General features: G+C 37.6%; 1 protein-coding gene and 1 long non-coding RNA gene across 2 annotated transcripts; one reads left to right on the plus strand and one right to left on the minus strand.

The window, feature by feature from the left end:
- Positions 1-1,592: 1,592 nt before the first annotated feature.
- Positions 1,593-13,583, minus strand: LOC124378465. The gene is made up of 4 exons (XR_006924223.1): positions 13,424-13,583; positions 13,220-13,240; positions 1,882-1,899; positions 1,593-1,680 (listed from the first exon to the last, which is right to left on the minus strand). It is a non-coding gene; the product is annotated as an uncharacterized LOC124378465 (long non-coding RNA).
- On the plus strand, positions 3,845-8,344 carry LOC124378367. The gene is made up of 12 exons (XM_046838000.1): positions 3,845-3,986; positions 4,282-4,395; positions 4,737-4,850; positions 5,156-5,269; positions 5,576-5,689; positions 6,028-6,141; positions 6,476-6,589; positions 6,895-7,008; positions 7,317-7,430; positions 7,771-7,884; positions 8,156-8,233; positions 8,321-8,344. The coding sequence occupies exons 2-11, from the start codon at positions 4,328-4,330 to the stop codon at positions 8,160-8,162; spliced, it is 987 nt and encodes a 328-aa protein (XP_046693956.1). The 5' UTR covers positions 3,845-3,986; positions 4,282-4,327; the 3' UTR covers positions 8,163-8,233; positions 8,321-8,344.
- Positions 13,584-14,586: the final 1,003 nt, after the last annotated feature.

Below are 14,586 nucleotides of genomic sequence, written 5' to 3' on the forward strand. Positions count from 1 at the left end.
TGTGATTGAGTGTGTAAGTGTTTGTGTGTATTACCATCGTCTACCGTCCTTGAGTCTGAAATAAAAACACAATAAATGTTATACAATTTGAAAAGAAGTTCAAAATATTATATCTACTGTCATTATATGTGTGTGTGTGTGTCTGTGTGTGTGTGTGTGTGTATCAGTGAGTGTCTGTATGTGTGTATCTACTGTCATTATAAAGTGTGTGTCTTTGAGACTGAGTTTGTGTATGTGTGATTAAGTGTGTAAGTGTTTGTGTGTATTACCTGCGATTGCCTGCACTATTTCTGAAATAAAACACAATAAATTTAATACAATTTAAAAAGAAGTTCAAAATATGATATCTACTGTCATTATATGTGTGTGTGTGTCTGTGTGTGTGTTTGTGTGTGTATCAGTAAGTGTCTGTATGTGTGTGAGTGTGTGCATGTATGAATGTGTCTTTGAGAGTGAAAGTGTGTGTATGTGCGTGCAAGTGTGTATATGTTTGTGTGTATTACAAGTGTATGACTGTGTGTGGTGTGTGTCAGTAGGTGTGTGTGTGAATAACTGTATCAGTGAGTGTCTATGTGTGTGTGAGTGTGTGCATGTGTCTTTTAGAGTGAGTGTGTGTTTATGTGTGTTTGAGTGTGTAAGTGTTTAAGTGTTTGTGTGTATTACCAGTGTGGGATTGTGTGTGTGTGTCTGTGTGTCCGCAGGTGTGTGTGTGAGTGTTTGTGTGTGTGTGTGTGTGTCTGTGCAGTGTGTGACTGTGTGTGTGTGTGTGTGTGAGTGTTTGTGTGTGTGTGAGTGAGTGTATCAGTGAGTGTCTGTGTGTGTGTGTGTGCGTGTGTGAAGGTGTCTTTGAGAGTGAGCATGTGTTTGTGTGTTTGAGTGTCTGAGTGTGTAAGTGTTTGTGTGTTACCACCGTTTAACCACCTCGAACTGAAATAAAAACAAAATAAATGTTAAAGTTTTAAAAGAAGTTAAAAGTATTAAATCTACTGTCATTAAATGTGTGTGTGAGTGTGTCTGTATGTGTGTGTGAGTGATTGTGTGCGTGTGTGTCTGTATGTGTGTGTGAGTGACTGTGTGTGTGTGTGTATGTGTGTGTGAGTGTGTGTGTGTGTATGTGTGTGTAAGTGTTTGTGTTTATTACTAGTGTGTGACTGTGTGCGACTGTGTGTGTGTCTGTGCAGTGTGTGACTGTGTGCGACTGTGTGTGTGTCAGCAGGTTTGTGCGTTTGTTTGTGTGTGAGTGTATCAGTGAGTGTCTGTATGTGTGTGTGTGTGTGTGTGTGTGTCAGTAGGTGTGTGTGTGTGTGAATAACTGTATCAGTGAGTGTCTGTGTGTGTGAGTGTGTGCATGTGTCTTTTAGAGTGAGAGTGTGTGTATATGTGTGTTTGAGTGTGTAGATTAGATTAGATTCAACTTTATTGTCATTACACATGTACAAGTACAAGGCAACGAAATGCAGTGTGTGTATTACCAGTGTGTGACTGTGTGTGTGTGTGCGTGTGTGTGTGTGTCAGCAGGTGTGTGTGAGTGTTTGTGTGTGTGAGTGAGTGTATCAGTGAGTGTCTGTATGTGTGTGTGTGAGTGTGTGAAGGTGTCTTTGAGAGTGAGCATGTGTTTGTGTGTTTAAGTGTCTGAGTGTGTACGTGTTTGTGTGTTACCACCGTTTAACCACCTCCGAACTGAAATAAAAACAAAATAAATGTTATAAAGTTTTAAAAGAAGTTAAAAGTATTAAATCTACTGTCATTATATATGTGTGTGTGAGTGTGTGTGTCCGTGTGTGTGAGTGCTTGTGTGCGTGTGTGTCTGTATGTGTGTGAGTGACTGTGTGTGTATGTGTGTTTGAATGTGTAAGTGTGTAAGTGTTTGTGTATTATCACCTATTGACTGCCTCAACTCTGAAATATAAACACAATAAATGTTATAAAGTTTTAAAAGAAGTTCCAATCATTATATCTACTGTCATTGTGTGTGTGTGTGTGTGTGTGTGTGTGTGTGTGTGTGTGTTCGCAAAACTTACAAACTGGGGACATTGACCGAATACACACCAATAACGTGGTACCTGTGTGAACGTGGGGACCTAAAATTGAGTCCCCACAAAACTAACCACTGCAGCATGTCTAACTCATCGAGCTGAACACCCCCCCTTAATATCTCCTTAGTCCCCAAGTTTGACATGTCCCAGAAAAAAAGTGTGTGTGTGTATTCGAGGCTGCGACTCAAGTGTGTAAACTCCCCCTCTGGCCATAGACCGTAAAAACATCAGCTATACACACTTTCTGACGTAATGCACCTACACTGAAGTCTGATTGGTTAAAACAGAAAGAACATAGGGGGGGCTTTGAGCCAATGAGGTAGTATGTTGTTGAGTGAGGGACTTCACAACATCGTACAACCTTAGCTGAAAGGTGCTGAAAGGTGCAGTTCGCTAATTAGCACTCCATGCAAAGACTATGTGAGGTGAATAACCATAATATAAAGCTTTTAAAGGTTATACAATTACAATGTTTTATTAAGTAAACTGTGGTAGAATATCAACATTTTTAGGACTTTATAAAATTATATTATTATTAATATTATTATTTATAATTTCCATAGAGTTGTTTGTAATTAACTCATGCTAGCTAGCTAGCTCAGCCTTAACGAGGCATTTAAACTGTGTCGGTGTAATTGTTTTGCTAATGCTCTATCATCTATTCATATTTAATGCATCCAGCAAATAATATCTTCAAGATTAGTAAAGTATGTAAACTAGTAAATGAATGTTTTAATCGGTAATAAGGGTGAAGTCCTGGCTATAAAAATGAGAGGAAGCAAAAGGCAGAGCCCAAATCAGGACGCTGTATTTCACATCACCACTTGTCGTGATAAAGCGGGGCTTGATGTGAAATACATTGATGCATTTAAAGGTGAGCAGAGCAGAGAAACTCTGAATGATAATGATAGTGATAATTAGCCGGTTATGCTAGCGCGCTGTGCTTCCCGGCTCAGGTAGAGGAGTGTTTGCGGTGACAGACTTTACTAAAGGCAGCTTCGTGCTGGAGTACAGAGGGGAACTCATCAGCTGTCAGGAGAGCCAGAGAAGACAACGCCTTTATCACAACTCCCTAAAGGCATTCATGTTCGACTTCATCTGGCACGGAAACTTCTGGACGTGAGTATTTATCATCTTTATTCCTCCATGTGTTTAGATGCGGTTTGAGCTGCAAACTTTAAATACGAAGGAAAAGTTTAGCCGTGAAAAGTGATGTCACGTGCCGTGCTGCACTAAATCTAGCGGATAAAATTAAAAGATGACTTGATGTTATATGGACTTGAAATATTACTTCTGTGACACGGTAATGTTTATATCCCGAGCATTTAAATATCATCAGCTGTGCCGGTGTTTCTGTAAGCACGACGTCGTGTATCGGCGCATGCGCAGACTGTGTGAATCATTCACCTGGGTATTGAATTAAAGTTTTTAAATCAGAATAAACTTGTATCTAGGTTTTATTAAAAGTCTTATTCAGTCTTTTGTGCTAAATCTTTAATAACACCGTTGTAGCTCTGATGCATGATTTTGTTGAGCTGTGCATCAGGCTGGGTCTTAAATAAAACAATCCTACAGGCACATTAAAAAGCCTGATCATGACTGCCTGTAGAAGCATTCTGCACAGTTTAGAGATCATTATTATTTAAAAATGAAAGAACCAAATTTGTCAGTAATATAATAATAATAATTATTAATAATAATAATACTTGTGTGGGGGTTTGTCAGTAACTTAAATTTGTTTGTTTGTTCAAATTCAGTATTGATGCTGCAAGGGATGATGGCACACTTGGAAGACTGGTCAATGACGACCACATTAAACCCAACTGCAAAATGAAGAGAATTCTTGTAGAGGGAAAGCCCCATTTGTGTCTTTTTGCTTTAAGAGACATAATACCTGGAGAGGAGATCACCTATAATTATGGAGATGGTGACTGTCCCTGGAGAAATGAAGTAAGAATCTTTATTCTTGTAGCAGTGATGGATAATTAAATGGCATCAGCTTAGCTGTACAATGCCAGCATGCTTTTATATTTGGGCTTATAATTAACCCCCACATTATGTTTAAACATGACATTTTACACAGGTCCCCTACTCCTCAATTTCTTATTTTTCTGGAAATCTCTTGTTTACTTGGAGTGTGTTGGTATAACAATTCTTTTTACACATATACCCTGTTCAGCTTAGTTTTCTAATATACAGATGCTTATCTTTTTTGGCTCATAATTAATAGTTGTGCTCATTACAGGTGACAAAATGTGGAACAGAATCAGATTGTATTCGTCCAGCCTCAGATGATGCCTCTGGAGATGATCACCATTGCACCCAACATTCAGAGCCCGAGTCTACTTCCAGCAAACAAGTATGAAACTGCTTTTAAATTATTATTTTTTTAACAATAAACGTCAGGTCCCCACAATATACCATGTACTTTACCAGTGTTAGCAAAGGAGTGATTTCAATTGACTGGTCAGGGAATTACCCACCCACCACAGAGTCCCCACATTATGTTTAAACATGAAATTTTACACAGGTCCCCACATAAAGCCTACTCTTAAATTTCTTATTTTTTCTGGAAATCTCTTGTTTACTTGGAGTGTGTTGGTATAACAATTCTTTCTACAATATACACTGTTCAGTTTAGTTTTCTAATATAGAGATGCTTATCTTTTGGCTCATAATTAATAGTTGTGATCATTACAGGAGACAAAATGTGGAGCAGAATCAGTCTGTATTCAACCAGCTTCAGATGGTGCCTCTGGAGATGATCACCATTGCACCCAACATTCAGAGCCTGAGTCTACTTCCAGCAAACAAGTATGAAACTTCTTTTAAATTAATTTTTTTTAAACAATAAACGTCAGGTCCCCACAATATACAATGTTGACTGGTCTGGGAATTACCTGCCCACCACAGAGTCCCCACATTATGTTTAAACATGAAATTTTACACAGGTCCCCACATAAAGCCTACTCTTAAATTTCTTATTTTCTGGAAATATCTTGTTTACTTGGAGTGTGTTGGTATAACAATTTTTTCTACAATATACACTGTTCAGTTTAGTTTTCTAATATAGAGATGCTTATCTTTTGGCTCATAATTAATAGTTGTGCTCATTACAGGAGACAAAATGTGGAGCAGAATCAGTCTGTATTCAACCAGCTTCAGATGGTGCCTCTGGAGATGATCACCATTGCACCCAACATTCAGAGCCTGAGTCTACTTCCAGCAAACAAGTATGAAACTTCTTTTAAATTAATTCTTTTTAAACAATAAACGTCAGGTCCCCACAATATACAATGTTGACTGGTCTGGGAATTACCTGCCCACCACAGAGTCCCCACATTATGTTTAAACATGAAATTTTACACAGGTCCCCACATAAAGCCTACTCTTAAATTTCTTATTTTTCTGGAAATATCTTGTTTACTTGGAGTGTGTTGGTATAACAATTCTTTCTACAATATACACTGTTCAGCTTAGTTTTTTAATATACAGATGCTTATCTTTTGGCTCATAATTAATAGTTGTGCTCATTACAGGTTACAAAATGTGGAACAGAATCAGACTGTATTCATCCAGCCTCAGATGATGCCTCTGGAGATGATCACCATTGCACCCAACATTCAGAGCCTGAGTCTACTTCCAGCAAACAAGTATGAAACTGCTTTTAAATTATTTCTTTTTAAACAATAAACGTCAGGTCCCCACAATATACAATGTACTTTACCAGTGTTAGCAAAGGAGTGATTTCAATTGACTGGTCAGGGAATTACCCGCCCACCACAGAGTCCCCACATTATGTTTAAACATGAAATTTTACACAGGTCCCCACAAAGGTCTACTCTTAAATTTCCTATTTTTCTGTAAATATCTTGTTTACTTGGAGTGTGTTGGCATAACAATTCTTTCTACAATATACACTGTTCAGCTTAGTTTTTAATATAGAGATGCTTATCTTTTGGCTCATAATTAATAGTTGTGCTCATTACAGGTTACAAAATGTGGAACAGAATCAGACTGTAATTATCCAGCCTCAGATGGTGCCTCTGGAGATGATCACCATTGCACCCAACATTCAGAGCCTGAGTCTACTTCCAGCAAACAAGTATGAAACTGCTTTTAAATTATTTTTTAACCATAAACATCAGGTCCCCACAATATACAATGTATTTTACCAGTGTTAGCAAAGGAGTGATTTCAATTGACTGGTCAGGAATTACCCACCCACCACAGAGTCCCCACATTATGTTTAAACATGAAATTTTACACAGGTCCCCACAAAGGTCTACTCTTAAATTTCTTATTTTTCTGGAAATCTCTTGTTTACTTGGAGTGTGTTGGTATAACAATTCTTTCTACAATATACACTGTTCAGTTTAGTTTTCTAATATAGAGATGCTTATCTTTTGGCTCATAATTAATAGTTGTGATCATTACAGGAGACAAAATGTGGAGCAGAATCAGTCTGTATTCAACCAGCTTCAGATGGTGCCTCTGGAGATGATCACCATTGCACCCAACATTCAGAGCCTGAGTCTACTTCCAGCAAACAAGTATGAAACTTCTTTTAAATTAATTTTTTTTAAACAATAAACGTCAGGTCCCCACAATATACAATGTTGACTGGTCTGGGAATTACCTGCCCACCACAGAGTCCCCACATTATGTTTAAACATGAAATTTTACACAGGTCCCCACATAAAGCCTACTCTTAAATTTCTTATTTTCTGGAAATATCTTGTTTACTTGGAGTGTGTTGGTATAACAATTTTTTCTACAATATACACTGTTCAGTTTAGTTTTCTAATATAGAGATGCTTATCTTTTGGCTCATAATTAATAGTTGTGCTCATTACAGGAGACAAAATGTGGAGCAGAATCAGTCTGTATTCAACCAGCTTCAGATGGTGCCTCTGGAGATGATCACCATTGCACCCAACATTCAGAGCCTGAGTCTACTTCCAGCAAACAAGTATGAAACTTCTTTTAAATTAATTCTTTTTAAACAATAAACGTCAGGTCCCCACAATATACAATGTTGACTGGTCTGGGAATTACCTGCCCACCACAGAGTCCCCACATTATGTTTAAACATGAAATTTTACACAGGTCCCCACATAAAGCCTACTCTTAAATTTCTTATTTTTCTGGAAATATCTTGTTTACTTGGAGTGTGTTGGTATAACAATTCTTTCTACAATATACACTGTTCAGCTTAGTTTTTTAATATACAGATGCTTATCTTTTTTGGCTCATAATTAATAGTTGTGCTCATTACAGGTTACAAAATGTGGAACAGAATCAGACTGTATTCATCCAGCCTCAGATGATGCCTCTGGAGATGATCACCATTGCACCCAACATTCAGAGCCTGAGTCTACTTCCAGCAAACAAGTATGAAACTGCTTTTAAATTATTTCTTTTTAAACAATAAACGTCAGGTCCCCACAATATACAATGTACTTTACCAGTGTTAGCAAAGGAGTGATTTCAATTGACTGGTCAGGAATTACCCGCCCACCACAGAGTCCCCACATTATGTTTAAACATGAAATTTTACACAGGTCCCCACAAAGGTCTACTCTTAAATTTCCTATTTTTCTGTAAATATCTTGTTTACTTGGAGTGTGTTGGCATAACAATTCTTTCTACAATATACACTGTTCAGCTTAGTTTTTTAATATAGAGATGCTTATCTTTTTTGGCTCATAATTAATAGTTGTGCTCATTACAGGTTACAAAATGTGGAACAGAATCAGACTGTAATTATCCAGCCTCAGATGGTGCCTCTGGAGATGATCACCATTGCACCCAACATTCAGAGCCTGAGTCTACTTCCAGCAAACAAGTATGAAACTGCTTTTAAATTATTTTTTTTAAACAATAAACATCAGGTCCCCACAATATACAATGTACTTTACCAGTGTTAGCAAAAGAGTGATTTCAAATGTATGTGGTGTTATACAGCATGTGCTTTTGTTTTTGTTGTATTTTACAGAGTGTACCTTTCTGACATTATAAGAAAAGTTACAATGTCACCAAAAGGCAGTTTATTTTCCACTTTTGTGTACATGAACTCATTTGAAGTTCTTATTACTTTTTTTTTTTTTACTTTGCAGGGGTTAACATTAGGTGAAATGTTTACTGGAAATCAGTACCATAAACTGCAATCACAAGTTGAAACAAGCATTTCTCAGGTTCGAAAAAATACTTAAAAAAAAAAAAGTTCTGAGGACTGCATTAGTATTTTTCGGTGTTTATATTTGTTATATTGTATTTTATAGCTTGATGATGTAAGCAGGGGTGATGACCGCTCCATTAGTAGTATGGAATGCAGTGAAGAGGAGTATGTCCCTGAATCTTCAGATAGTAGCTCGGATGAAAGTGACTGCAGTCTTTCAATTTCTAAAAGGAAGGTCAAGACAGTTACAAAAATCTGTCCTTCACTTAGTTCTAGCACTGGTCACTGCAGTGTTGTAGATGTGGAAGACACTGAAGTTAAACCTGATCAGTCAAGCTCAGTTTCAGTCAAAGGAGTGTCAAAAGCAACCAATAAAACAAGAGTGTATGACAAGAAACAGTACTGTTTGTTTTGCAGCAAACCACTATCAAAAATGGCAAGACATTTAGAGCAGGTGCATAGCACAGAGTCTGAAGTTGCAAAAGCTTTGACTTTTCCAAAAGGTTCAAAAGAAAGGAAAAACTTACTAGATCACCTCAGAAATAGAGAATTTTGCACATAATGCTGAGGTTCTTCAGTGTGGAAAAGGCGAGCTTGTACCTTATAAGAAGCCCCGACAAGATAGTGATTCAATCAAGTTTGTGCATTGCTGTAACTGTCAAGGACTCTTTGCTAAAAAGTTTCTTTGGTGTCATATGAAGCGATGTAAGATGAGCAAAAATTATCCATCTAATCCCAAACCAGGAAAGAACAGGTTGCTTTCACAAAGTGCTTACATGGGACCTGTGCCTCCTGGAACTAGTGCTGGTTTGTGGAAACTTTTCAGTAACATGACCCATGACAAGGTGGTACTTGCCATTAAAACAGACTTGTACATAAGAAGATTGGGAGAGTATTTTTACAACAGAGTTGGCTCAGATGTTAGCAAACACGAATATATCAGACAGAAGATGAGAGAAATTGGAAGGTTGTTAATTTCAGCCAGGGAAGTTACTCCTTTGTGTAAAATAGAGGATTTTGTTGATCCAGCTAACTTCATGCATGTCATCACCGCTGTCAAAAAAGCTTGTGGTTATGATGAAGAAAAGTGCACATTTCAACGACCATCACTTGCATTAAAGTTGGGTCACAGCTTACAGAAGATTGCTTCTTTGGTCTCATTTCAAGCAATGATGGATGGGGACAGTGAAAGAGCAAAGAAAGCTAACAACTTTTCAGACATGTATGCATCAAGATGGAGTGAACTGATATCATCACATGCACTTAGAACGCAGAGAGAAGTTAAGTGGAATGCTCCGCTTATTCTTCCTTTTACTGAGGATGTGAAAATGCTTCATTTGTATCTTGATCAAAAGCAAGAAGAGAGTTTTGAGAAACTGTCATCAGATGCTTCCTCTAAGAACTGGACACATCTAGCAAAGGTTACTCTGGCTCAGACTATTCTTTTCAATCGCAGAAGAGAGGTGAGGTCTCAAAATGCCATTAACATCATTTATCAACAGAAACACTGATAACTTGCATGAAGATGTTGCTCTCGCACTTTCAGAGCTTGAAAAGAAACTCTGCCATCATTTTACTCGAATTGAAATACGTGGAAAGCGAGGACGAAGGTTCCAATTCTTTTAACACCTGCTATGCAAAAGAACATGGAGCTTCTTATAAAAACAAGAGAATCGTGTGCAATTCCTTCTGAAAGCATCTACATGTTTGCACGTCCTGCAGCACTTTCACACCTAAGGGGATCTGATTGTCACGTGAATTTGCAATGCAATGTGGAGCAAAGAATCCAAATGCACTTTCATCAACAAAGCTACGTAAACACATAGCAACACTTTCAAATGTTCTGAACCTCAATAATACAGAATTGGATCAGCTGGCAGACTTTTAGGCCATGATGTGAGGGTACACAGAGAATATTACAGACTTCGGAAGGGACTCTCCAACTTGCCAAGATAAGCAAAATTTTGATGGCATTGGAGACAGGAAGACTTGGGAGTTCAGTGGAAAGAACCTAGATGAAATTGACATTGATCCAAATGGTATGTTCAGTTGAGTTTATATCTTAATTGTCGGCATATTTTAACATAAAGGACTAGCATAAGAATATAACAGTCATATTACATTGTTTTGGTTGTTGTTTTGATAGAAGCAGTAATTGTCCCAAGTTCAGAATTCCAAAAGGATCTGTCAGGAATAGAGAATCAGTCAGATGAAGAAGGTGAGCTTTACTTGCTGGTTAGTGTCTATAGCTGAGGAAGTCAAAGTTTAGTTAGATGTATCATACAGTGTCATGTGACTCCAGTAGCACTGAATATGCAGTATCGTGCCAGTGAAGCTTATTACTATTGAGCTTTCTGGAGGAGTTGTAGGTTTAATTCAAAGAAATGGCAGGAAGATGTTTAATTTCCTATCCCTATAGAAAAGTGTGTGACATTAGGAGAGTCAATGTTGGTTTTATCTATTAATAATGTGGTAAAGGGGAAATAAAGTTTTTTAAGCTGTTATGTCCTTATTGTCTTGGTATTTGCAACATCTTAGCACATGTATAGTTCTACTCTAGCAACACCGAAGTGTCGTAATTGTACTGCATTTGGTCTGTTTAAATAGATCTTGGAGAAGAACTGGCTTTAAAACCATTTACCAATCAATCCCAGGAAAGCTCAGCTGAGCAAGCCACAGAACCAACTAGTACTACATCATTCAAAGGTATTATCCAATGAACTAAAATGATGCCAAGCTTTTATAAAATTAAAAAAATGTGTATGATTTGACTAACTTTGTTGTGTGTTTATTTAGGTGCTAAGGTTTTTAAGAAAAAGAAATGGGACACCAGTGAAGTGAAAGCGGTTGAAAAACACCTGTACACGTTCATTAAATCTTGCAGAGTGCCAGGAAAAAAAGAGTGTGAGGATTGTATAAAAGCTGAACCTGTTGCATTGAAAGATTGGGATTGGCTGGCTGTTAAGTTCTTTGTAAAGAATAGAATTACATCTCTTAAAAAGTAGATATAAGAAAATATCCATTTTATTTTTGTTCTATTTGCACAGATGAGTGTCAGTTTCTGTTGATATTTATTTTATTTTCATTGCTAAATGTCTGAAACATTTTCTTTTATAATACAGTTTTGTTGAAGTTAACAAAATAGCTTTATATATATATATATATATATATATATATATATATATATATATATATATATATATATATATATTTTTTTTATTATTGCTTTTGACAACTGTTAAAAAAAAAGTTAAATGCTTTGTTTTGAGGCAATTACTATATATCTGTGCAAAAAAAAACTAAATAAATATTCTGTTGTTATTTATGTGACTTCATTATTTCTAACATTAGAAATATGCATTTTAGCCACATTTTAATTATCTGTAAAATTTGTCCCCACATTATTCACAAGTACCTACGTTGTAGAAATACCAGAAAAGTGTGTGTGTGTGTTTGCTGGTCCTCACAAAATTAGTCTACCGGAAAATGTCCCCAAATTATGGAAAAATGTCACATTGCTTTATTTAGCTTTTTTCTTAAATTTAAAGTGACCAGTGTTTTTACAGATTTTTTTAAAACATGAATCTGCTGTCCTTTTGCTCCTAAACCATTTAGAAATAGGTGTCCCCACATTCTGGGATCCAGCATGTAGTCCCCAAAAACTGGTTAGACAAGTATGTGTGTGTGCGTGTGTGTGTGTGCGTGTATGTGTATCAGTGAGTGTCTGTATGTGTGTGTATCTACTGTCATTATAAAGTGTGTGTGTCTTTGAGACTGAGTTTGTGTATGTGTGATTAAGTGTGTAAGTGTTTGTGTGTATTACCTGCGATTGCCTATGTGTGTGTGTGTGAGTGTCTATGTGTGTGTGAGTGTCTATGTGTGTGTGAGTGTGTGCATGTGTTTTTTATGTGAGAGTGAGTGTATTTGTGAGTGTCTGTATGTGAGTGTGTGAAAAGGACATAGAAAGGACCATGTTACTTCCAGCTGCAGTTAAGAAACTAAGGTTAGAAGGACAGAAGGAAGATTTAACATAAATAACTATTCAACAAGATATCAAGAAACTTAATGGAGCAACAGTTTCCTCCAGTTACGCTCTATATCGCAGCCCCAACAGAGTTACTGGATCCAGAATGCCTTTACCTCTGAGCACTATTATCCCATTGCAACACTCCAGCAGAGATACCAACACCTAACAGACATTCCTTTACAGCCCATTAATAAAGTCCAACCCCTCCTTTTAATAGGAGCAGACCATCCTCACCTTTTAACACCCGTTCAGCATGTAGGCCTAGGGCCTCCTGGAGGTCCAGCAGCAATCAGAACTAGACTAGGCTGGACATTAAAAGGCCCAACACGCTTTCTGCAGCACCAGCTACAGCCTCAACAATGTTTACATATCTCTATCACTCCTCAAATGGAAGAACTATCCCAGAATGTAGAGAGTCTTTGGCAAGGTGATACTATTCCACACAGAAATGAGAAATTAGTCATGCGATCAAAGCAGGATCGATTGGCAATGGATTTACTACAAACCAGAACAACTAGGGTGATGGTAGATGGAGTGAATCGCTACGCATCTCCCCTTTTAAGGAAAGCTAATATGCCACAACACCAGATTGAGAAAATCCTTATGTGGTCCATCGAGCTAGAGAGGAAAACTTCCTAACAATTACCATCGTTTTTGTGTGTGTGAGTGTATCAGTGAGTGTTTGAGTGTGTAAGTGTTTGTGTGTATTACCAGTGTGTGACTGTGTGTGTGTATGTGTGTCAGCAGGTGTGTGTATGTGTGTATGTGTGTGTTTGTGCGTGAGTGTATCAGTGAGTGTCTGTATGCGTGTGTGTATGCGTGTGTGAATGTGTCTTTGAAAGTGGCGTGTGTGTGTGTGTTTGAGTGTGTGTGTCTGTGTGTGTGTGTGTGTGAGTGATTGTGTGCATGTGTGTGTGTCTTTGAGAGTGAGCGTGTCTGTATGTGTGAGAGTGTGTAAGTGTTTGTGTGTATTACCATCGTCTACCATCATTGAGTCTGAAATAAAAACACAATAAATGTTATAAAATTTGAAAAGAAGTTCAAAATATTATATCTACTGTCATTATATGTGTGTGTGTGTGTGTGTGTGTGTGTGTGTGTGTGTGTGTGTGTGTGTGTGTGTGTGAGAGAGTATGTGACACACCAGATAGTGTGTGCTGATCAGGAGATTGTACTCACCCCAGCGTGTCAGTAAAACACAGTACAGGATTCTTCACACTCAAGCTTTACTGGGTTTAGAATTGACCGTGGGTGATTTTTGCTGTCAATTTCTAGCTGCTGCTCAGTAGGTTGCTGATGTCGAATGCCGACTGCAGTGTTCTGTTCTGGCCTTTTATACTTTTGATGGAGAACGGTGCACTGTGATGTCACAGGTAACTTATGATGAGTGGTAAACTGCATGTCTGCCTCTAGTGGTGAAGCATGGAAATACAACTGAATTTGAATCCTTGATGGATAATGATAAGTGAGCACTAGTTTTACACTACACTACTTATGGGCAATGCCATCTGTAAGTGCACTATATGCTTGACTTTTATTTTGTACTTTTGGGAAATTTCCTGGTCATGGTCTTTTACTGGGTTCAACTGCATAAGTATCTCATTCCATTTCCTGTTTGATAGTGTGTATGGGAAGAGGGGGAAGTATGCGTGAAGGCTTACTTTCTGTTGACCGTAAACTTAATTGGTCTATTTAAATGTGGCTTTACATGGACTTCCGCATAATCAATCAACAAGTGTGTCTTTAATGTTTGCATCATTGCATCAACATGAACGTCTCGTCAATAAATCGGATCAAAGAACAAGTGGAACGCATCAGCAACGCTTCTTCCTCAGCAGTTATATATATATATATATATATATATATATATATATATATATATATATATATATATATATATATATATATATATATATATATATATATATATATATATATATAAATAAATAAGTCAACAGAAAATGGCTCGGCTGGGAAGTGTGGACACAATTGGAAATGGCTTCATCTGCTCACCTGTGTTTGTATAAGGAGACTCATCACCACAAATACTTATCGCATGATAACGGGACAATTGGGTCCACGATTTAAATTATTGTGAACTGTGTTTGCTGTTGCTGTGGAAGATGCTGCTATATGCTGCTGTTACGTTGGATTGGAATTGGATTGTGATGCTTTTGCGTATGAGCTCAGGACTGTGGTCTTACTGCATGGATTCATTGGTTGTTGCTCGTTGTGTACGAAGACAGCGCTGTTTGGAATTGAGTTCACATTGTTGTTGTGTTGATTAACTCGAAGTTATGGAGCAAGGCGCTGATAGCGGCGAGCGAGATGCTGATCGCGGC

The sequence above is a fragment of the Silurus meridionalis genome, chromosome 24, assembly GCF_014805685.1.
Source record: "Silurus meridionalis isolate SWU-2019-XX chromosome 24, ASM1480568v1, whole genome shotgun sequence".
NCBI classification, from domain to species: Eukaryota; Metazoa; Chordata; class Actinopteri; order Siluriformes; family Siluridae; genus Silurus; species Silurus meridionalis.